Here is a 25355-nt window from a genome sequence, read left to right as displayed (position 1 = left end):
TCCCGGTCCTCGAGAGCTACTATCCTGCAGCTTTTAGATGCATCCCTACTCCAACACAGCTGAATCAAATGGTTTGATCTCTTCAGCATGCCATCATGTTTGGCAAATGCCTGATAACAAGCCATTCATTTGATTCAGGTGTGTGGGAACAAGGATGCATCTAAAAGCTGCAGGACGGTAGCTCTCGAGGACCGGGATTGGGCACCCCTGCCTTACACAGTCGTGTTTGTACAGATATTTCTTCTAAAAGATTATATTCAGAATTATATCTTAAGTGTGGAGGTTTGGGAACGGCCCGATTAAGACATTCACACCATGCCTTGAAAATTATATCAGCACCATTTTTCCCTTTAACATAACTATGATTACATAATGTGTCTAAATGGATAAAAACAAGTTTTTCACTGGTTATTTCTACCTGTTCTCAAAACGACCAGGCTGCGCAGAAACTGACAAAGTTGCTGCACAAAATCCAGCAAACTCTGCCCACAGGCACACAACAAGAACCAGATGTGCCACTTTAGTTCTGTTTCACAACAACCATCCCATGACATATCGATGCAGAGGGGGTGTGGTGTCACGTGGACCGGTGTTAACCAGGAATGGTTTTTAAAGGAGCGCTCACAGAGGAGCTTTCCCGAGATCTCAGCCCAGCATTAGCATACACACAACTACACACTTCCTACCTGGAGGACGGAGAGGATGGACGCTGCATACAAGAGGGTTAATGGAAACTACAGCCCAGAAGCAGAAACAGGGGACCAAGTCCCAGGGGTAAATCTGACTTATAGCTGACTTAAAAGCCATTTGTGTTTTCTTTCTTTTAGCACTACATTCAATTTTGTCTGTTTATTTGTGTTCTTTTTGTGGAGGTTATGCAAAACAAACAGCCTTAAATAGCGATTCAAACCAGTGCGTTTTTATTAAAACAACAGTATGGCTGGGCAGAGCTAGAAAATTCGGGGTACAAGAGCAAACAAAGCAGAGAATTACAGTGAATAGAGGTGAAAAACAGCTGACGATAATGGAAAAAGTCAGAGTGCTAAACAAATGCAAGAAATGTCCCTACTCTGCAGGCTTCTGTTTTTGTTTCTGAATGACAAAAGCACCCTTTAAGTTCTTTTTTATAATCAAATAATTAAAGCTACAGGTAACTTTTTGCCAGATGGACCACGAAGTTAATATCTTTAATATCAGTTTGAGCTCTGTGTATCCATTTATTTAACTGACATCAGATTTCATAAGCAACATATTAGAAATCTTTAACTGGAGCCTGAATAAAAGCCATACAAAAGATGTAGAAATTCAGTCACCTGTTGAACTCTTGCAGTCAAAACTGTCCTTTAAAAGCTTAATTTTATGTGGGTTCCTTTTAAAAAAGCATGGGACATGTTCAGTTTAATAAATAATTAACTAGGTTGTTATTTCTTCATCTGTATTTACTCATCTGTAAAACATCTGTAGAAGAAATGAGGGGATGTGTTGGGTTTTTGTTTGTGTTTATCTGAAACCCTCTTTGAATATGGCTGAGTGTGAAGCTTTGAACTTTACGCGCTGCCCTGGATGGCTTTAAACTACATAACATGCTCTCTAACAGCATATGGCAGGCAGACAAAAGGAGAGCCAAACACTATTCTAACAATTTTTAAATTCATGATTCACATCCCCGCACTAAAAGTGAATCTGTTGCATTTTTGTAATAGCTTTGCATTAACAACACTGTATGCACGACTTCATCCATGTTGTATTTTTATATAAAATCTGTATATTTATCTTAAATACGTCTCTCAGCAGAAGAGAAGGGGCTCCATGTACCTGGAGGAGGAGACCAACAATAAGTCAGAGGTGATCTCCTGCATCTTCTCCTTAAAAGAAGAGGTCGGAGCTTTAGCCAAAGCCCTGAGGCTGTTTGAGGTAAACTTTTTATATCAGTGGACAGCCCTGGGTCCTAATGGGGTTCAGTGACAAACTGAATGCTAATGATATTCATGTACCTTTCAATATCATTAGGATTTCTAACTTGTTCATTTAGTCATGGAAAGCAAAATTACAAGCAGCTCTTCCAGTAATAAACCATAGGTTGTTAAATTAATGTGTGAATGGTTCGGTATATTAATCTTTATTTATGACAGTGTCTGACTATTGTGAAATGCATTCAAGAAGAATAATTTATTTTAAAAAAATATTCCATCCATCCATCCATTCGCTTCCGCTTATCCTTTTCAGGGTCGCGGGGGGGCGCTGGAGCCTATCCCAGCTGTCATAGGGCGAAAGGCAGGGTACACCCTGGACAGGTCGCCAGTCTGTCGCAGGGCTAACACACAGGGACAGACAACCATTCACACTCACATTCACTCGCACATTCACACCTAGTGACAATTTGGATTAATCAATTAACCTATCCCCACAAGCTGCATGTCTTTGGACGGTGGGAGGAAGCCGGAGTACCCGGAGAGAACCCACGCAAACACGGGGAGAACATGCAAAATCCACACAGAAAGACCCCGGCCTGATGGTGTAATTGAACTCAGGACCTTCTTGCTGTGCGGCAACAGTGCTAACCACCATGCCACCGTGCTGAAAAATATTAAAATGTGTTTAGCATTGTCAGTACTTTGAACATTGTGCCTCTTGGCTTTCTTGCAGAAAATTAGATTCATAGGGGACCATTAAATGAAGAGCTATAGCCAGCCACTGGTTGCTGGTTAGGTTCCGAAGAGCGGTTCTGACTGGACTAGATATAAATAAAACGCTTCAAGCAGCAGCTATAACTAAATAACATTCCATCCATCTATATATCCATATTCCTCATTTCTGGTTTTTATATCTCACATTTATATCTTATTTGTTTCATCTGTGTCACCAGTGTTTCTAAGAAGCTAAGCTTCAATGTGTGCTTTAATCTTACTAATTAGCATTTTATATTTCATTTGTATTTTCTATAGCACCTTAATTCAAAGTTTTTGTGAGAAGCTAAGATAATATAATAGTATATAATATAATACAATAGTTCTGATCTCACTAAGAATTTATACTATTTGTTTAATCTATATTACTTGATTCCACTCTTTGTGGCTGTGAGCTGGCTAAGCTAAGTCTAAGCTAAGCTATAACCATAAGCTACTTACCTTGTTAGACTAACAGGAACACACCCTGGATGCAGCCCACACAGGAACACCCCCAATCTCTCTAAGCAACATTTTACCATCAAATGGGTGTCTCCTGATTCAAGGTTTTGTAAACAGCTAAATATATGGTAAGCTAAGGTACATCCAGTAGCTAGTTTGTGTTAAGTAGAAACAATTTGGCTGGTCTAACTGAAACAAACTAATAATGACACTGATTGAAATAAATTCACATTTCTATATTATATTTGTTAAATTTTTAAGTTTTATTTTTAAGCTAAGATTTATTATATAGGAAAGTACAATGCAAAGTGGGGGGAGCTAAGCTACCTTGTAAAATGCTAACTCATGCAACAGCTAAGCTAATGCTTAGCTAAACTACATTCACTATTTAGTTAGCTTATTTTAGCATTAGAGTAATCAGTTTAGCTTAATCGAACAAAGTCATGCTAGTAATACCTACAATTTCACCACATTAAAATTCTATGTCTGATATATTTAATCTATATGATTCAATTTCTACTCTTTGTAAGAATGTAAGCTAAGTGACAGGTAAACTAATCCTGCAATAAGCTACCTTGCAGGGCTCTAGACTAACTTTTTGCCATGGGCATACGGCACAAAAGTTAGGCGTACACAAATTTTATAATAATTTATATAATATAAATGTGTTTTTCTGGATACACTGTGCTTTTTCAGCATTCAAAGATTGATGACACCGTGTCAGAGCACTGGCTATGAATTTCAGAAGGATCAGGCCTTAACTTAACAGAAAAGTTAGCAATAGTTATTTTCCTATTACAGCTACATCCACGTCTGTCGTGCCTAGGCTGCTCACTAGGGCTGGGTATCATCACTGATTTCTATAATCCATTCGATTCCGGTTTTCAAAGTCCCGATTCGATTCAACTTAGCCTCAGACAGTCAGAAATATTATAATTCTGATCATTTATCAGTACTGACTACATCAGAATTGTGAACATCACAGCAGATGCCTTTGTGTGAAAGTAAGTGAGAATAAAACACAGAAAAACATGAATGAGATTTTCCTGGTCTGGCTTTTTATAGCAGATAACCTTAAAAATATTCTACAATGTTCTGCATATAAAGTTTAAATTTCTTCAGTATTGAACAACAGAAAAAATAGGCTTTCTTGTCCGAGGTCATTTAAGTGAAAAAAAGAAAAGAAAAAGACAGCAGCCGACAGCGCTGTAAACAACGGTAGACTGGTGGGTAATAAGCGAATGAATAATACAGAAAACAGAGATTGGAGACGGGAAACTGTTCTTGAAGTACAGAGTGAGAGAGTATAGAGAGTATAGAGAGAGAGAGAGCTAGCTGTGCATGAAGTGTGATTTTAATAGTCGTGGAAGCAAACAGCAAAATTCATGACCACATTGATCAAATGTGAAGCGCAGTTTGCTGCTTCTTTTGCTGCTGGCTCTGTGAATTTTGGTTGGAGAGAGACAAAACCTACAGCTCAGAATCAACGCAAAAAGACGTAATCACAGCGCAGACTGGACGCATCAGAATCGCTAAGCTCCGATAGCGTGTCCGTCTACAGGCCGTCGGGTGAGAAAGCCGAGAAAGACAAAGTTGATTCTGAGTTCTGTGATTACGTCTTTGTGTGGAATCCGTGTACCTGCTCTCATTTGCTGTTTGGTTGTTGTTTAAATGGTTTTGTGAGCTTTAATCTGAGAATCTGCCGTTTCTGGCAAAACACAGTTATATTTAAAAGTCGATTCAGGATCTAATGAATTGATATCGCTTTATTCAAGCTACCAAAGGTGGGACCAAGTCATTGTTTTGCAAGTCTCAAGTAAGTCTCAAGTCTTTATCCTCAAGTCAAGTCTCAAGTAATGTCAGGCAAGTCAGAGTCGAGTCTCAAGTCACTGGTGTAAAAGTCCAAGTAAAGTCACAAGTCTGAAATTTTGAATTTCAAGTCCTTTCGAGTCTTTAAAAAAAAACGAAAAAAGAATGTTGCAGTTATGCTAAATGTAAATATTAGACCATGTAATTTTTAAATCTGTGTTTTTCTCAACACATGACAAAATAGTGAACTTGGAAAATATACACAAATTGTGAAATTGCACCTCTTTAAAATGCAGCTCAATTAAACCTAGCTCCAAGAATAATTTTCACCGACAGTTCTGAGATAAGCTGCATGTTATTCTTGGATGCGCTTGTAGGACCGGCTTTAAAATCGCATGACAAAAATATCATACACATTAAAAAAAACTGCATCACCAACGTAGCCTGGACAACATTTGCTAGTTAGATGAAGTCAGCTATCTCATCGTAGCATATTTATATGCATATTTATAATCATACGGTTCTTGGAGTGAGTGCACACACTCATGAAGTTTAGTAACTTCAGGTCACTGCAACAAGCCCAGGTACAGTTTACCGACGGATGGGTGCAGGACCTTGAAATGCACCGTGTAGAACGAAAGACCATCGTACGTATCATAAGTTTACCAGTCTCACAAATCGTCGTCATAAATACACATTCCTTAACCGTTTATTAATATAACCTTTGAGCTCAACGGTAATTAATTAGTAGTGGAAATAATTTCTGGTACGCGTTACAGAAATGTAGCAGTGACAATAATACTGTATGCTGTAATCGTACTGGGCAATTAGTGATACAAAACAACTGTTTTATCCTGTGAATAAAAGTATGTTTTTGTCAATGTACCATAATAACAGAAGCGAAACACAATATTGTGTCAGGACAATTCACTATTTATGCACAATAAACAAAGGAGCATAGCGCGACAATTTCTGTTCAGCGTCAGACTTGCTTGTAACCTATATCACCAATTATGTTATGAAAATGACGCATTAACTACAACAGAAGACTGACCTTTGTGGAAATGCTTGGAGCAGACTAACATGTGAGCTGGAGTGTTCTGGGACGTTATATTTGGTCTTTGAATGGCTGCGATCCAGGCCATCCGTCGCGTCTTTGTTACTTCGGAAACATGGCTCGAACAATTTCTCTTCAACGACGTAATCCGATAACAACCGATTTCTTTACCCGTCGGCTTCCCGTGGCTGTCATGTGACCGGCTATTGCAGTTAATAATACAACAGCTTCTTGCCATTTTTTGTGTTTCTTTTTATCGCTGTATAACTGATTTCAATTAAAAGCCTGCGTGCGCTAGTACCTCTTGCCACGAGTTCCCAGAATCCTTTGTGGTTCTACCCCAGAATGACATCACATTTTCAATCTCTATATGCATGTTACATTTTATATTTGGGGTGAAATATCAAGTCTTTTCAAGTAAACCGGTTCAAGTCCAATTCAAGTCCCAGGTCATTGGTGTAAAAGTCTAAGTCAAGTCACAAGTCTTACAACATTTTTTCAAGTCAAGTCTAAAGTCATAAAATTAATGACTCGAGTCTGACTCGAGTCCAAGTCATGTGACTCGAGTCCACACCTCTGATAGAAGCCACTAGAAACAAACTATTCCAGCCTAATTGATGACATTTATGGCATTTGTTTTCTGTGCTGACTGATATGCTGCTCAGTGCTTTGCTGCCTGCTTTTAAATCAGGTGTCACTCTGAACATAAACACAAGCTACATGTGATATCTCTGATGTGTATCTGTTTCTACCCGTGCTGATGCTAGCATGACTAAAGCTAGCCAAGCAGCAGTAAATATGTGAAGCAAGGCAGAAGGATATACTCATCAAACAAACAGGATCATAAGAATATAAAACCACGAGCACTACAAATGTAACAGAAATATGTTGACATAAAATGGCATGTTATTTGAAATCTACACGAAACAATGACACAACTACCGTACTTTTTTTCAATTTTTTCAATTTATTTATTTTTTACCAATTGTCCAAATTAGTCTGTGATTGGCCTTAGTGTGACAGAAATCATATTTATATACAACTAAGTATGACTCAGCAAACATGTTTTAAATGGATGATTCCTCACTTGATGACGAATGATCCATTTCCATATTTGCTGAGTCTTAAATTTGATGTCAGTGAACTTTTCAGTGGTTGGTGTTAAAAAAAAAGCCCCCAAATCCCCTATGAGCAAGCACTTGGCGACAGTGGAGAGGAAAAACTCCCTCTTAATAGGGAGAAACCTCTGACAGAACCGGGCTCAGGAAGGGGTGGCCTTCTGTCTTGACCGAGAGGGGTTCAAATGTTCACTGACAATTTAGTTGTATATAAATATGATTTTTAGGACTTGATGTTGACACCAATTATGTGAAATTGGGGACGCGCACAGTTCCGCTTCTTCTTGTTCTTCTTCTTACTTGGCGGAATCTCTGGCAGGCTCTTGACTTCAGTCTTGAGTTCAGCCACCTTGACATTGAGCATTTTCTGTTTGTCTTGTAGACTTTGCAAAGATTCCTGTACAGAAAATGCAGCTGACTCTTCTTTTTCTATCTTCTGTTGTTCTGTGGTGTCTTTTTCTTTCTGAGGCTCCTGCAGAGACCTTGCAGTGGATGGCAGTGAGTCCTCTTTTTCCATCTTCTCCTGTTGTCCAGTCTCGTTTTCTTTCGGAAGCTCAAATTTGTGCATTTCATTTGCAGCAGTGGAATTTTGTTCTTTGTGCTGCTGTGGGATTTTAAGTGAGGAAGCTTTGGCCCCTTTCAGCTCTCGCTCCAGAGACTCTAGCTTCAAATCATGAAGGGCCTTGTTGGGGCAGAGCTGGGATTTCAGGTCACTGATTTCCAGGTTGAGTGTCTCCTGCTCCTGCCTATGTTTAACGGCCTGCTCTTCAAGCTGATTTTGAGCTGCTAGGAGCTGTTTCTGGAGCATCTCAATCTGCTCTTGCTGAATCCTACATTTGAGCTCAAATTCAGCCTCCTTAGAGGACTTCAGTCCTACAGAGTCAGTGTGTGAAGCCTCTGTGGTTGGAGTGGCAGACTCCACACACTGCTCTGTGGTAGGGTGGCTGATTTGGTCCTGCAGGGTAGCAATCACCTCATCCAATATGACCATAGCTTCATTGTCACTTGCGAGAGTGTCTGTCTCACTGATGTCATAGGTCTTATTACTAGAAGCCTCTTCCAGCTGCTCTATGAGGCCTTTGATCGTTTCCTCGTGATTTCGCTCGTTCTCGTGAATTTCTTCACGAAGTTTGTTCACCTGAAACTGGTGATAAGAGGCCCTCTTGTTTGCACCTACCATTTTACAGTAAAGGTCGTTCTGATGGTATTGGGAGGCTTCCAGTTGGTGTCTGAGAGCAGCAATCTCGTGCCAGGGATTAAACGGGGGTCTAAATGTGGGAATGGGTTGATATTGCCAAGTCCCTCCATTAGGCACAGGGTTTGGTCTGCTGGGGTTCTTCCCATTTCTCTCTCTCTCCATGTCCTCCTTTGCATTTGAAATGGGGAGGGATTCAGCCTTTTCTTTTTCAGGAGTGGCTCCAGTGTTTCTTTGCATTTCTTCATTTTTCGGGTTTGCTCCATCACCCGTGCTGTTTTGAGCTTCAAGAAGAGCCCGGGCATATGCCCGAGTAATTGGTCTTCTTGGTTCTTCAGCCACTCTTTTCTGTTTTTGCTTTTTTTGTTTCTTTGGTTTCACAACCGTTTCCTTTGGTGGTTGTGCCACAGGAGACTTTTTAGTATTTGGTTGTGCGGCTTTATCAACCTCAGGTTTTGGTGTGATGACCATTTCTATTTTTGCTTCTGCCATTGTAGATGCGTCAGCGTGTGCGTCTGCGTTTCTCTGCGTCCGCCTTGTCTTTGTTTTAACAACCAGGTTGCTTTGTGTTTCTGCCATCCGAGATCCACTAAAGTTGGTTGAACGTCTCCCCTATTTATAGGGTTTTCCAGTAGAATGTGCACTGTGACATCACAGGCTGTTCCTGTGATGCGCTGTTCCTTTGAAGTGCCATGATTGGAACAATTCAAAATAAAATGCCCACAAACCTAATGTAAAGGAAAGGCTTTTATTTTGTAGCACATACTGAATTAACACTATAAAAGCTACTCTACAGGAATTGCAGTAAAAAATAAAACAAAAGCAAAATATGTTTTTTAAATGGTTGTTAAAAAAACTAACCAAAGTAGAAGACAACTGTTTAGTGGAAAGTATTCGACATTCTAGAGATTCTCAGGCATAATAACTTCTTTCATAATTTAAACAAGGACAGGTAGAAAACGTTCATATTTAGTGAAAGATATTTATTAACATTATCCAATGAGAGTTACTGAATGTCTGTAGGCAGTGAGATCTTGGTGGTTGATGAGGCGACAGAATGTCATCTATGTTTTGTTTTAAATTCAGTTTCAATGCTGAATCTAAGAAACAACAGACTGCAGAGGGAGACTTTAATAGAGGTTTACTAACTCTTACTATCATATACATTGTGGAAAAATCTGTCTTTATTTAGCATAATATATTTGTTATAAGCACTAAATATGTTTTATGATTAACTGATGAACACTAACGTACCAAGCTGAAAATTCTGCTCACCAGTCAGCAGCTTATATTCACAAAAAACGGATAAATCTGCGATCCATGCAACTCTAACCAGCAGAGGTGGGACCAAGTCATTGTTTTGCAAGTCTCAAGTAAGTCTCAAGTCTTTATCCTCAAGTCTCAAGTCAAGTCTCAAGTAATGTCAGGCAAGTCAGAGTCGAGTCTCAAGTCACTGGTGTAAAAGTCCAAGTAAAGTCACAAGTCTGAAATTTTGAATTTCAAGTCCTTTCGAGTCTTTAAAAAAAAAACGAAAAAAGAATGTTGCAGTTATGCTAAATGTAAATATTAGACCATGTAATTTTTAAATCTGTGTTTTTCTCAACACATGACAAAATAGTGAACTTGGAAAATATACACAAATTGTGAAATTGCACCTCTTTAAAATGCAGCTCAATTAAACCTAGCTCCAAGAATAATTTTCACCGACAGTTCTGAGATAAGCTGCATGTTATTCTTGGATGCGCTTGTAGGACCGGCTTTAAAATCGCATGACAAAAATATCATACACATTAAAAAAAACTGCATCACCAACGTAGCCTGGACAACATTTGCTAGTTAGATGAAGTCAGCTATCTCATCGTAGCATATTTATATGCATATTTATAATCATACGGTTCTTGGAGTGAGTGCATACACTCATGAAGTTTAGTAACTTCAGGTCACTGCAACATGCCCAGGTACAGTTTACCGACGGATGGGTGCAGGACCTTGAAATGCACCGTGTAGAACGAAAGACCATCGTACGTATCATAAGTTTACCAGTCTCACAAATCGTCATCATAAATACACATTCCTTAACCGTTTATTAATATAACCTTTGAGCTCAACGGTAATTAATTAGTAGTGGAAATAATTTCTGGTACGCGTTACAGAAATGTAGCAGTGACAATAATACTGTATGCTGTAATCGTACTGGGCAATTAGTGATACAAAACAACTGTTTTATCCTGTGAATAAAAGTATGTTTTTGTCAATGTACCATAATAACAGAAGCGAAACACAATATTGTGTCAGGACAATTCACTATTTATGCACAATAAACAAAGGAGCATAGCGCGACAATTTCTGTTCAGCGTCAGACTTGCTTGTAACCTATATCACCAATTATGTTATGAAAATGACGCATTAACTACAACAGAAGACTGACCTTTGTGGAAATGCTTGGAGCAGACTAACATGTGAGCTGGAGTGTTCTGGGACGTTATATTTGGTCTTTGAATGGCTGCGATCCAGGCCATCCGTCGCCTCTTTGTTACTTCGGAAACATGGCTCGAACAATTTCTCTTCAACGACGTAATCCGATAACAACCGATTTCTTTACCCGTCGGCTTCCCGTGGCTGTCATGTGACCGGCTATAGCAGTTAATAATACAACAGCTTCTTGCCATTTTTTGTGTTTCTTTTTATCGCTGTATAACTGATTTCAATTAAAAGCCTGCGTGCGCTAGTACCTCTTGCCACGAGTTCCCAGAATCCTTTGTGGTTCTACCCCAGAATGACATCACATTTTCAATCTCTATATGCATGTTACATTTTATATTTGGGGTGAAATATCAAGTCTTTTCAAGTAAACCGGTTCAAGTCCAATTCAAGTCCCAGGTCATTGGTGTAAAAGTCTAAGTCAAGTCACAAGTCTTACAACATTTTTTCAAGTCAAGTCTAAAGTCATAAAATTAATGACTCGAGTCTGACTCGAGTCCAAGTCATGTGACTCGAGTCCACACCTCTGATAGAAGCCACTAGAAACAAACTATTCCAGCCTAATTGATGACATTTATGGCATTTGTTTTCTGTGCTGACTGATATGCTGCTCAGTGCTTTGCTGCCTGCTTTTAAATCAGGTGTCACTCTGAACATAAACACAAGCTACATGTGATGTCTCTGATGTGTATCTGTTTCTACCCGTGCTGATGCTAGCATGACTAAAGCTAGCCAAGCAGCAGTAAATATGTGAAGCAAGGCAGAAGGATATACTCATCAAACAAACAGGATCATAAGAATATAAAACCACGAGCACTACAAATGTGCACATCTTACTTAACTCTGGGCCGTGTTGCCAACTCCTCAGTATTGAAAATCGCTATTGGCTGTCCTAAAAGTCGCTAGAAGTGGCTAAATGATGTCATCGCCTAATTTGCATAATTGGTCATGCTAATGTGATTGTAACCTACATTGTTGGAGAGAGGAATAACATCGTGGAAGAGACATAAAGTGAATAAAAAAAACGTCCTAAAATCATTTAGTTTACTTAGAACTACAAATTAAATTTCTTTTAGCAATTTTTGTGCTTTTTTTAATGTCACAATTCCAACCCTGCTCCTTTACCCGGGCTTGGACCGGCAAAAGTGACCCGAAATAGGCACTCTGGTGGAGTTACTTTGTGTGTGTGTTTTCCGTAAGTTTTAAACCTTGTGATCCACAAAACAGCATAAGAGTAAAAGAAGAACTGACTGCGTTACAGTCAGTGTGGGAGCAGCGGCTTCGCTCATGCGCGATTCATTTGCACTTTGGACGCATAGGTGTGAACATCTTCTACCCTGATAGCAGCTGGGGGAGGACTATCCTCCACCCGTGAGCACTGTGGAACGGGCGAGGTGCCCACGGCAGCACCCGTTGCTTGTTGAGAGTAAAAGCGATATGCGCTTTCACGTCAAAAAGTCGTCATAAATAAGTCTCCAATAACACCAGAAAAAGTCGCCAGATTTGCTAGTCGATTTTTAGAAAAAAAGTCGCTAAGGGGGTCTGAAAACTCGCTAAATATATAAATATATCGCTAAGTTGCTAACACTGACTCTGGGGGGAGACAATTTGTCAACCTGCTCCTTTAAAAAAAATGGTTCATGACAAAGCAGTTATGTTACGATAAGTTAATGATTAACATTAAACAAAACAAGCCACATGAGGAGACACTAAAAAGTAAATCCTGGGAATGTTCCACTTTAGTACATAATTTATACTAGTCATGTCATTTAAATACAATATGGCTTTTGGCGAGGGGAAAGAAATGTACAAATAGGCTAAGCGCTTTGCGGTGTAGTTTTCATGCTCCTGGCTTTTTCTGACTCTTTAAAGGAGGAAACTAAACAAACAGAGCTTATCTCACATGTTTGTATATCAGTGGTTTGCAAACATGGCAGGTGCATCATTGATCTCAGCTGGGGGTAGTGATAAAGAACCAGGCAAATGCTGCTAGAAAATTCTCCATTCTTACACGCTGCAAACTGATTGCTGTGCTGTACCTATGTGAAAGTAAAGTAGTTTACAACATACTATGCTGATGACTAACAGCTGTTTTTATCTATAAATTCTTCTTTATGTTTTGTTAGGAAAATGGGAAAACGGTAGAGCAGTTTCTTGAAACATGTATGGAAATATAATGAGCTTAAATTTTTTATGACGATCTTTATTCTTCAAACCACCTGAAATCTCTTAGGTAAAGTCTTTACGTAGTCTTCAGGGATAGTTCTCCAGGCTTCTTGAAGGACATTCAAAGCTCTTATTTGGATGTTGGTTGCCTTTAGATGAGCTCACACTGCTCTAAATCACTGATAGTGCTCCATTGTGTTTTTCTGTCCAGGTTTGGTTTTACAGCATTGACATTTTTGGGATCATTGTCACGCTGAAAAATGAATGGATCTTGAATGGATGAGAGTTGAAAATCTGATTGTATATTTCTATATTTCTTCATAATCACATTTACAGTTTTGACAGGATCTCCACCACCAAGGCTTGAAATCTAGCCCCAAACCATGACTGAGCCTCCACCGTGTTTTACAGATGGCTGTAGACACTCATTGTTGGACCTCTCTCCTGGTGTTCTCTTTCATAATAACTACAGTTTGCATTATGACACAATTTGAACCCAAAATTTCTCCATCAGACCTGTTGCCAGTGATTTTTAGACCAGGTTTTGTTTAATATTGAATACCTCACCCTTTTTTCCCAGTTTCTCTTCCTTAAGAAGGTCTTCTTGACGGTCACCCTTCCACTGTGACCATTTCTGATGAGGCTTCAGTGAACATTAAATGATCAACTGAAAGACCAGGTGGATCTCTCAGGTCCTGTATACAGGACATCTGTTTCAGATACTGTCCTGTTGTAGATTTGTTTTAACACATTAATTTGATAAACAGTCTATGTTGTGGAATCTGTGCATACAATGGTACTTAATGGTTTGTCGTACTTTTGCACATTTACCAAGGAAAATCAGTTTGATGTGTTATTACACAACCTGTTATTGCTTAATCCTTCAAATCCCAACAACATCAGTGTGTCATTGTGTTGTTGTTTCTTCTCATATCGATCTAAATTGCCTCTGCGTAGGTGACTACGTGCTCGTGGTAAATAGCGACTGGCAGCACCTTCATTGTTTAATCTTTAAATCTGACCTTCTTTCAAGTATCAAGTTTTAATTTTTTTTAAATACATTTTGTATTAAAACACTATCATAACATATAAAACCAGCCATGAAAATTATGTTTTCAGTTCATGAAAAGCATTTTTGTGAAGAAAATGTTTTCTTTGTTTAATTTAATTTTCCACATTTTTGTGGGTGGAGATGTGGCTGTGTTGACTCTGATCAATACCAAGTATGTGCCAAATGCTTGTCTCAAATGCAGCTGTAAACATCAGGATCCCCTTTGAGCCTATGAGCTCCCACTCTGCCGATCCTCCCCCTGCTCCACCCCTCATCCTCCCACTGCCCTTAACGTTTCAGTAAAACACGCCAAACAACCCCCAAACTATCAACAGACCCCATTCTTGCCCAGCTGTGATGTAACACATGCTGAGTCCGCTCACATGCTTTAAAGTAAATGATGCTGTAAAAAACAAAGCTTCAAGAGTTTGTGCTCCAGGACTTCATTTTTCTCTCCTGTTGTGTGTGTGTGTGTGTGTGTTTTTTTTACTGATATATTGAAAACGACTGAGCCATGTGCTAACGTTTAGCCACACAGCTTGGACAACCATCACGTGTTCATTCAGAGAGCCGCTCATAAAAACTGCCGGACAGCTTATCCACCCGGGTTTCAGCGCACATGTGACACAGCGGCATGGCTTTCTTGTGACGAGTCATGCTACCAACTGACCTTGACCTCAGCTGGGGTTATTGTCACCGGCGTCACAGTGAAGGGAGGGGTACAGAAATGTGGCAGATTTGCCGCTGCACTATATTCGCTTCAGGACTTGGAATGGTTATGTTAAGCTGGACCAGGCTGCCAGTGGCACGCACATTGAATTATTTCTCTTTGTAGTCATGGACAGATTAATTATGATGACAGGGACACAGTTCTCAATCCCAAACTAATTAAAAATCAGAAACTAAATCTGTCAGCTACATATACATATCATATTTTCTGTGGTGGCCTCACGAATGATTTGATGTATCACATTTTTTTAATTTATTAACAAAAATTTAAGTAATAATATACAGTAATATTGGGTTTTTAATTGAAAAACACAGTTTTAAATCTCTTCAAACAAATGAAATTCAAAAAATGCCATCGTGGTCTCATCTTTGGTCGTGTCTGTAGTGACTCTTTGGGGGGGGATGCAGAACCACATGACCCGTAAAAAAAAGCTGAATAGGATCCAGATGGGAGAAAACGTGATGTTGGGTTGCCTACGCCCTCCTCTGCAGCCTATAGCGGACCAAACAAATAACACACTCCCTCCAAAAAGTTACATAAACGTGCACAAAAACAAAAGCTCATTTAGGTGAAAATTACCATATAAAATTCATTCACATACAAGCCAGAACTATTTTGCATGTTAAGATCAAGTACAGTTCTTGAATTTCAACCATAAAACTCTGGAAACTTCCCAAGGGTTCCACAGTTGTGTACTAACTATTACAACATGTCCCACACGTCTTTACTAAGAGAATGCATCCAGTGTCTGGCTCAGCGAGTTCCAGCCAGCTGACCTGTGGTCTTCACAAAGTCTGATAGAGTGCACTCTAGTAGTTTACTAACAGCACACCACCCTCTAGTGATAGCACAAAGGCAGTGCTGCGGGACAATTTTCCACCTTGTTTTTTATTAGAAATCCCTCTCAAACAAATTTAACATTTCCGTATACAAAATACATGCGTGGATGAGCGTAAACATAAAGACATAAACAGCTGACACCCGCATGCCAACATCTTTCTTTTTGCAGGAGAAAGGCATTAACCTGACACACATCGAGTCCCGTCCATCGCGCATGAACAATGAGCAGTATGAGTTCTTCATCAGCGTAGACTCCTCCTGCTCTCGGGCCCTGGATGAGGTCATTGACTGCCTGCGCACACAAATCAGCGGCCATGTGCACGAGCTAACACGCAGCAAAGAGAAGGACACAGGTTAGTGAGTAAGTTGTATGAGGATGTCCACTGAACAAGAGCACCTTCAATCAGCAACATGATGAAATTATTAAATGTGAATATATGTTGCATGTGAATGTCAACTTACAGATATATTCTCGTGTTTAATATGCCAGTCATTTCAGCCTTTAAGTGCTAAACAAGCAATGCAATGAAGTTTTAGACTTATAAATCAAAATCTGAGTCGCTTTTATTTTTAGCCAAAGGATGGCACTAGGTCTCCAAAATGATTACAAGAGGCACATGAATACCTGCAAATAATTAATTACAAGCCATTTGATATTAAACAAGGTCATTCATTGCAAAATAACAAAAAATGTAGCACAATGGGGATTATCTTCTGGGGATCATAAATGCTTTTTGTCAAAGAGCCTTTTTCTTCATCTATGTAATTTTTAAGTTTTTAAGAGTATACCCTGGTCAGGGTATACTCTGGAACCAGATGTACTAGATTATGTAGCAGACCATCGAGTTGACATTAAATAGTTGATATTTTAGTACAAAACACAGTAAACCTCGATGTAGATGCTTTGTCGAGCCTCTGGGGAACCTTGATGTCTGTACCAAATTTCATTGCGATAGACACCAGTGATCATCCTCTGGGGAAATGTCATTACCGTGCTTCATGTTAAGCCACCCAAGAGATGTAAATACGTTTCACTACATATACATACCTTTGAGCTGATTCTGATAAAAAAGGAAAATATGGGCGTATCCTCTGGGGACCCCTGATATCTGTACCAACCTTCATAGCAGTATATTTGAATTCAACACATAAATGAAAAGACAGCAGCAACAACCTATCCCGTAATAATAGAAGTAGTAGTGGTAATATTGTGCGATGTAGATTAAAGATTTTGGTAATAGAGGGAAATTTAGGGTATATTCTCTGAGAACCAGAAACAGCTGTGGTTAAAAAAATGAATAAATCTAAAAAGCTGACACCACTACAGCTGAAATGATCCATTTATCAACCGGGCCTGGTGCTGGGTGTTGAGCTACACCAGACTTAGTAATGGACAGCCAGTGTCGCCCATGAGAATGATGGCCCACTGCCCCTTTTATTAGTTGTTTCCAGAATGACATTAGTTTAGCTACTGAGGACCAACAGGCCCGGCAGGAACAGAAGAGTTTAGTGTCTCCGCCCCAGACTAACCCAAGGACAGAGAACATGCCAAGGTCACGGCAGGCTGAGACAGACAGGGCCACCATGGATCCCCCTCTGACCTCAGCATAGACTCTGTGGCGTACTGGTCAGGGTCAAGTGGACAAGGAGGATATTTATGGCCAGTTTTGGAGACAGCCTGCAGGGGCCTCAGGCTGGACCACACTGCCCAAATGCAGATTAATGATTGTGCCTCACTGTTTTTTGAGTGTCATAAATCCATATGAATAAGCAGATGCCCCCCTCGTGTACAGCTCTGTTGAGTGTCAAAATGCCACAGCACTGAAACAAATTTTGCAGGCAAAACGCACACAAGACTGTGTAACAATCATCAATATTAATGTGAACTGCAGCCATTTATATAAGTCAGGAATAAAAAAATATTCAGGCTTCAACTGATGATCATTTCCTTAAATGAAAGTTTTTTATTAAGCGCTTTTTACAGACAGCCACAAAGCGCTGTACACAAAAAGTAAAATAAATATGAGCATTAAGTGCCATAATAGTCAAAGAAGAAAGATACAATAAGAAACAATAAAATAAACAAGTTGTTTTAAAATAAATAAATAATCTTGGGATCAGATTTTCTGCAGAATCTCTGAAGCAGACACTCAACGCACAAAGTGTGGCGCAGATATGTTGGTTGACTCCTTTGAGCGTAGTGGGTATAATAAACACAAATACAGTCATTAAAAAAGTATTCCTGTATTAATATGACCCCACTTGGTTATTGTAGTTGTTGAAATAGCTTGGCCACTTGACTTATCTCTGCATAATATGACAATAAAAGGGCACAGAGATGACCTTTAACCCTTTACCTTACACTGAATATCCCCTTCAGACACTGCACGACTGGTCTGTTTGATCCAATGTTGACTTAAAACATAAATTATAAGTACTTAATGACTGCTGTTATCCTCTAGTGCCATGGTTCCCCAATGATATCCAGGACTTGGACCGTTTTGCCAACCAGATCCTGAGTTATGGTTCCGAGCTGGACGCCGATCACCCGGTAAGGACCGACTCATCCACCGCCACATCCTGCCTCTGCGTGTGCACGTGAATGCACGTCCACTCACGTCCACTCACGCCCACGCGCTTGCTTATGAAAAGCAGCGGAGATGACAAGGCCGCACTCCGCCATCCATTCTAATGGAAACTATCTACACACACAAATTGATGTCAGTGCTTTAATTGAGCCCCTGTAATTATAGATAATTGCTCCCTTTTGCCACTGACATTAAAGGAGAATGCATTCATCATAAGCTGAAAAACACTCTACAAAGGCTTCATTTGAATATGTATGTGAGTTTGGCCTTCCCAAAGGATTTCCACCTTTGATTTAGCTCTGCTGCAATCATGAGATCTAACATGGCTTTTATTTGTGTGTGTGTGTATGTTGTCAGGGCTTCACAGATCCAGTATACAGAGCTCGCAGGAAGGAGTTCGCAGACATCGCCTACAACTACAGACAGTAACTACTCCTACTTAATATATTTATGCTCATAGAGACGTTATGGGCTGAGTTTGAGTAATAGTGGGTTTAAAGGATCACCTAATCAGGAAGTCTTATTCACATGTTGGTCAAATGCTGCAGACAAATGATGAAGTGAACTTTCTCATTGGAATAAACCAATATGTTTTTAAAAAAGAGTTTACTGTGTAGATAATTTAAAAAAAAATTTAAGTTATACTGTAGCTTTAGGGTATAGAGAGAGTATCGAAGTCCAAAACAAAAACACAGGTGAAGTAAAAGGGAAAAAAAACCAACAAAAAATATAAACTAAAAATATTTTTTTGTCCTTTTCTTCACAAAATTCAGTCTTTCTTTGTGAGGTTTTGTTTTGTTGATTTTATTGACTTAATATGTTGTAGACCTGCAGAGTTTTCCACTTTTGTGGTAAGGACATTGAGTCTACATGTACTGAAATGTGCTATGTAAGTTAAATTGACATTGATATATTTATTCAGTGATAAATTATTTATGAGAAAGCTGTTACAAATTAAATTATTGCAATATTTCCTAAAGGAATTGCAATATTTCAATTTTTTGTTATATAATAGATTATTAATAGTATCATATTATATTTTTTCAAAATTTCTAAATGCTCATTATATCATATAATTATTTATTATTTTTATTTAATTCTAATTTTTATTTTTGTACGGGTTCTACTAATTAATTCAAGCCTTTCTATGGGCTGTTTTTATTGTCTTTTCTGCCGTGACACAGCAATTACATAAAGAATTCTATATTTATTTATTTCATTAAAAAATACTATATAATTATTTATATAATATATAATATATGATATTTATATATGATATATTACCACTATATCATATTTTAAATTATTTTTTATGTAGAAAAAATTACCACATTTATTTTTTGATGCTACCACTAAAAATCCTCCACATCAGACATTAGAAAAACTCTACATATAAAACTACAGCCATGGTGAAATTTTTATTGCCGTTGATGTAGACGCTCAAAAGCCATCAATTTATTTTTTAGTAATGTTCACATATAACCGATAAAATGTCTAAAACATGGTTTTAGCTGGGTCGTTAGTTGCTGAGTGAGACTTACAGGAGCAGCAAGTAAAATAAAACTGATATTTTTCAGGTTAGAAAACAGGAATAATGAGCTGTGGCTCAAAGGTTTGTTGGGTTCAGGGAGACTTGGGGAAACATCCACAGAAAAACTGATTCGATTTAAATCTAGAAAAATTTAAGGTAAACACAGTGTGGTGATGTTAGTGTTTATCAGGGAAACATAACTTCTGTTGTGACTGCTGTTCCAGTGGACAGTCCATTCCCAGGGTGGAGTACACAGAGGAGGAGAAGGCCACCTGGGGCACGGTGTTCAGGGAGCTGAAGACTCTGTACCCGACTCACGCCTGCCGTGAACACAACCGCGTCTTCCCCCTGTTGGAGAAATACTGCGGCTACAGGCCAGACAACATCCCACAGCTCGAGGACGTCTCCCGCTTCCTGCAGTGTAACTCCACACCTAAAAAAAACACTTGTTTTTTATCACTCCGAGGTTAAAATGCAGACATTTGAAAGACTATGTTTAATAATATAATTTATAAATGCACACTATTAAAAAGCTGCTAATTACTGCCTATAGATGGCAACAAAGCTGCTATAATATGTAAATTCTCTTCTAATGATTGATAGAAATAGACAATCTCTTTCTGTTATGAGTCACGCAACATCACACAGTCCATGAAACCCAATGCATGAGTCATCATTCAGTTCATTTGGCTGTACAGACCCCCACTTCCTCTTCCTCCCTTCCTATCAATGCATGCTCTTATTCAACTCAACAAAACGCTCACTGTCTCATCTCTTTCATCTCCCCACCACTCTCCTGCAGCATGCACAGGTTTCCGGCTTCGCCCCGTAGCCGGCCTGCTCTCGTCCCGTGACTTCCTGGCTGGACTCGCGTTCCGCGTCTTCCATTCCACGCAGTACATTCGCCACAGCTCCAAGCCCACGTACACACCTGAGCCGTGAGTGTCTCAGTGTATAAAGCTAATAAAAAATTACAGGTGAAGTAAAATCTTCCTTATTACAAGGAAGTAAAGATTTCTAAATTAAAGAGCAAATTGTGTTTCTAATCCAGGGATATCTGCCACGAGCTCCTGGGACACGTTCCTCTGTTTGCTGATCCAAGCTTTGCGCAGTTCTCACAGGTAATATTAAAGAGGAGAATTAACACTTTACTTTTTCCCTTTTCTATTATTCAGATTAGACCAAGAGTGATATGAATTCCTGTGCTGAGGCAAAAAGATGACAAATCTCAGTTTCACCAGTTTATCCTGGCCTTGTCTGACAGCGTGAGCAGCTCCTCTTAACCCATGTGCTTTGATCCCACACAGGAAATTGGCCTTGCATCTCTCGGAGCGCCGGATGAGTACATTGAGAAACTTGCTACCGTGAGTACTGTGTACAAGGCAAACAGCGGTAATAGATAAGAGCCTCTAATTACAAAAGATTGGATCAATCTAGACCACATTAAATAACCTGTTTCTTAATCTAACAGGCTATTCTGACATGTCGCTGCAGGATAAACACAGGTTTAATTAATAACATTAATTACAGTCCTCTTTGCTTTATAGAGCCTTTGGATTGTAAATATAAGAAGTGCATTTTGTCCATGACACGTGTTTACCTTGTTATGACATGGAAAAAACAGTTATTGTATCTTAATGCAGAAATTGGTCAAGACGAGCTTGAATTAGTATTAAGGCTTTCTGTTGATAAAGTAGTACATATATGTATATATATGTCTAGAAATATCAAGACATATATGCTGCTAAACACATTTATTGCAACTCTTTCAGTACCTCCAAAATCATGAATAATTTTTTTTAAAAGTTCATTATTAATATTATATCTGTATTTAATATTCCTATTTTTAAATACTCTGAGTAAAACAAGAGATAAAATGTGATCTAAATCCTAGAGTTTATTTGAGATTGTGTATATCAGAAGCAAACCTCAAGAATCTTAATGACAATTTATATTTTTGTCTTACATAAGTAAATATAAAAAGGAATAAAAAAGAGTGGAGAAATATTAAGAGAATAATAAAAAATAAATAAAAACTTACTTTACATAGTATAAAAATGCAATTTTTATGTCATCATCTTGTTTAAAATAAGATATTTTTTCCTCAGATTTCCTCTGAAACCCAAAGCTTCCTTTCCTTTTTTTTTTTTTACTGCAAGTCACATTTCATGACCCAGGTGTGTGTCCCTCAGGTGTACTGGTTCACCGTGGAGTTTGGCCTCTGTAAGCAGGGCTCTGAGATCAAAGCTTACGGAGCCGGCTTGCTGTCTTCATTTGGAGAGCTGGGGGTAAGAGGAAGCCGAGTACAGCGATGAAGCACCTCCACAAACATTTTGCTTTCTGTACATTATTTTTATAACACATTTGCCTTATTGCACAACAGCAGGCAGTGGGTTAGTGGTCCACTCGGGTTCAGGTTTAATGTGTCACTGGGGGAGTTGCTCAGCAGGGCGGTGGTAAAGTGGTTCAGTGGGTAAGCACTCAGGTGGGGGCAAAGACTTCGAGGTCATTAGCTGCTGTCAGCAGAGGATGTCCACTCAAGTCAGCAGAGTCAGCAGAGTCTTAAATCGTGCCGCACTTCCTGTTTACAGACAGGAATAGAGATGCTCATTGAGAAAATAAAGCAGTGAAAAGAAAAAAAAAATTTTCTTTCAGTACTCTCTAACAGAAAAGCCCAAACTTATGCCTTTCGACCCCGAGAAGACGAGTGTCCAGAAGTACCCTATCACAGAGTACCAGCCGGTTTACTTTGTGGCAGAGAGCTTTGAAGATGCCAAAGAGAAAGTCAGGTAGGACAATTTTTAGTTTTTTAGTTGTTCTAAAATTTACAATGCATGCGAGTCTTTAATCATTCACATCTCTCTCTGCAGGAAATTTGCAGGCACGATCCCCAAGCCTTTCTCAGTGCGCTACAACCCCTACACCCAGAGCATCGAAGTGCTGGACAACACCCAGCAGCTCAGGAACCTGGCTGACAGCATCAACAGTAAGCAGCTTTGGTCAAATTACTTATGACTAGTCGTCTGGAAATATCAAATAATAGATGTCTGAACGTGAATGAATGTTTGACTTTGAGTGCCTTAAATTTAAACACCAAGCACAGTGTGGATTTGTTATGTACAGTGACCCCAAACTCCAAAAAGCACGTGCAAACTCCAAAAGTTTGTACGTGTTTGTCTAGACCTGAACACAACCATACAATCAGCCAAAGGCCCACAGACCTGGATGTATACACTCAAAGGACTAATCATGGAAATGCATGCAGTGTGAGACACAGGTGAAAATAATCAACACAATGAAATGGGCAGGAAGTGGAACCAAAACAAGACCTGGGAGTAAACCGTCAAAATACAAGAGAAACAACCCAAATGACACAGGCTTTTCTCACCTCCAGTTTTTACCTCCTCGTCTCCTCCGTCCTACAATAGAATAAAATAGAATGTTTATAGTTAGATGTTTAGATGTTTATATAAAGATGTATTTATTTTCACGTGTACAGTGGTAATTAGGTGCAATTTGAACACTATATAAAAACACTATATAAAAACAATAAAGTATATGAAAATATATTAGACATAACAATAAGTAAAAGATAAAAAGTAATCTTTCTCCGATATTACAGCATTTATTGCTTGTACAGCTCTGGGATAGAAACTGTTTTTCAGTCAGTTTGTCTTCATTTTATTTGTTCTGTACTGTCAGCCTGACGGTAACAGCCAAACACTAGCTGACCATGGTGATCGATCCATTGTGATATTATTAACCTCTTTGAGGCAGCAGGAACTGCCTGATCTTTCAGACATAGGAGGGGGCATCCAGTGAATTATAGGACTGTGTGGATGTTGCAGCAGAAACATAGAAACAATATGTTAATATGACCTCTGTGGAGCTGTGGTAGAAGGACATTAATGGTCTTTGAGAGATGTTCTTTTTGAGGGTCCTCAGGAAGTAAAATCACCAGCTCTGTGGTGTTTTTACACACTAAGTTAGTGTTATAGCTTCAGTGTGTAAAAGTAGGCAACGTGCCACACAGTATGGTGGGATGACTCTTTAAACAGCTCATGTGTGCAATTAAAAAAATACTCCACCATATTGTGAATGTTATTAAAAGCCATAAATAAATAAAGTCCATAAATATGAAAGCATGCGATGAGCATTAACATACAGCAGTAGTTGCTCCTCTGACTCTTCTATTTTCTTCTGTTTCAGGTGAGATGGGGAAATTGTGCGAAGCCCTGCGGAAGCTGGAGTAACAGGACAGGAGATCAGACTTGGAGAACCCTCCTGACAATTTCTTCTTGGCTTCTTTAAACGTCATGCTTAGAGATTCAACTTCTTTGTATTAAAACACATACGCAAGTCAGATAGTGACCATATTCTTAGAATTCAGGTAATAGGAAACATGGGCCCGTTACTTATGGAGAATAGTAAGTTTATAACCTCATTAATGTTACGTGAAGAATAGCTTTTCAAAATAAGAGCATTGTATAATAAACATTTCTTTGTTAGCTAACTGCAATAATCAGGTTATTATGCTTTTCAAAATGACAGGAGGCTTTCTGTTATTATATTTCATTTAATCTGGATTAATTAAATGTTTTGTATATGCATGACAGTTTTTAATAAATATCTCTGTACTCTGACTGTACTTCCTGTGTCTACTGTCAGCTAATATTCCTCTAGTGAGGGGAAAAAACGAATGCCCACTTGGGGTTGGCTTCATAGACTCCAGCTCCAGCAAAGAGTAATTTTGTCCTCTTTGGATAGTTTTACTTTCTGTATTCAGAAGTCTTGATGGGGTGCATTTTTTATTACTCATTCATTTCTAGCTGGGGTCACTCATTGTGCCTTTTAAAGTGTTATTAATGGTATCATCATTCTAAAAATTAAGTCTTCATGCTCCAGTTTTGCTACTATTGTCACTTAGCGCCAGAGCAGGCTCAAAGTATAATGGGGGCCTTAAATGTTGAGACGTGCTGTGCTCCCCAAACCATTTAAAAAATTCTGTTTAACACTAATTAGCAGCTATCTGTGCCCGTGAGTCGCATCTGTACAGTTCATCGGTTTAGCTCTTAGCGCTTCACCTTTCTTCCAAATATGGTCGCTTCTGGCTATCACTTCTCCATCTTTTATATACAGTCTTTGGTCTGTCCATATTAACAGACTGCAAAGCATTCTGGGTGCTGCAGGATATTATTTTTTTGGAGGGGAACAGCTGGTACCAACACAAACATCCCCCTCTGTTGTACACCACCAGTTTAGTGAATAAAAAAGGGTAATTTACTTATAAATCCACCTTTTAGGTCAGCTGGAGCATTATTAAGGCTGATTAGTGTGCTCTTTTCCTCAATGAGGTGAGGTTATGTTCACCTCACTGATGTCTTCTTTACCTGCAGTCTAGATGTAATCTTGAATCTGTTCCTGTAGCTGCCCCAAAACACAGGGTGAATAAGAAGCGAACATAATAATCTTCATAGCATAATTTTCTATTTATATCCAAGACTGTGTAACGTTTACGTAACCTTTAATGGTTTTGTCTGAGTGCACCTGAAGCGTCTCCTCCTGATATTTGTGCCCCATAAATAGAAAAAACGCCGTGACGCAAAGCAGGCCTCCAAGCAGCTCATCTCCATACAGCCTCTAGATGAGAGGAGGCTATTT

General features: G+C 39.0%; 1 protein-coding gene across 1 annotated transcript; it reads left to right on the top strand.

Moving 5' to 3' along the window:
* Positions 1-702: 702 nt before the first annotated feature.
* On the top strand, positions 703-24076 carry pah (phenylalanine hydroxylase; the record flags this gene model as incomplete). Its single annotated transcript, XM_080887599.1, has 13 exons — positions 703-774; positions 1792-1914; positions 15745-15928; positions 18038-18126; positions 18521-18588; positions 19919-20115; positions 20497-20632; positions 20746-20815; positions 21002-21058; positions 21887-21982; positions 22350-22483; positions 22565-22680; positions 23904-24076. The coding sequence occupies 13 exons, from the start codon at positions 703-705 to the stop codon at positions 23945-23947; spliced, it is 1386 nt and encodes a 461-aa protein (XP_080743725.1). The 3' UTR covers positions 23948-24076.
* Positions 24077-25355: the final 1279 nt, after the last annotated feature.

The sequence above is a fragment of the Rhamphochromis sp. 'chilingali' genome, assembly GCF_963969265.1.
Source record: "Rhamphochromis sp. 'chilingali' genome assembly, chromosome: 7".
Taxonomy (NCBI): Eukaryota; Metazoa; Chordata; class Actinopteri; order Cichliformes; family Cichlidae; genus Rhamphochromis; species Rhamphochromis sp. 'chilingali'.
Note: the sequence above shows the minus strand (reverse complement) of the source record. Positions and strands in the feature narration are given on the sequence as shown.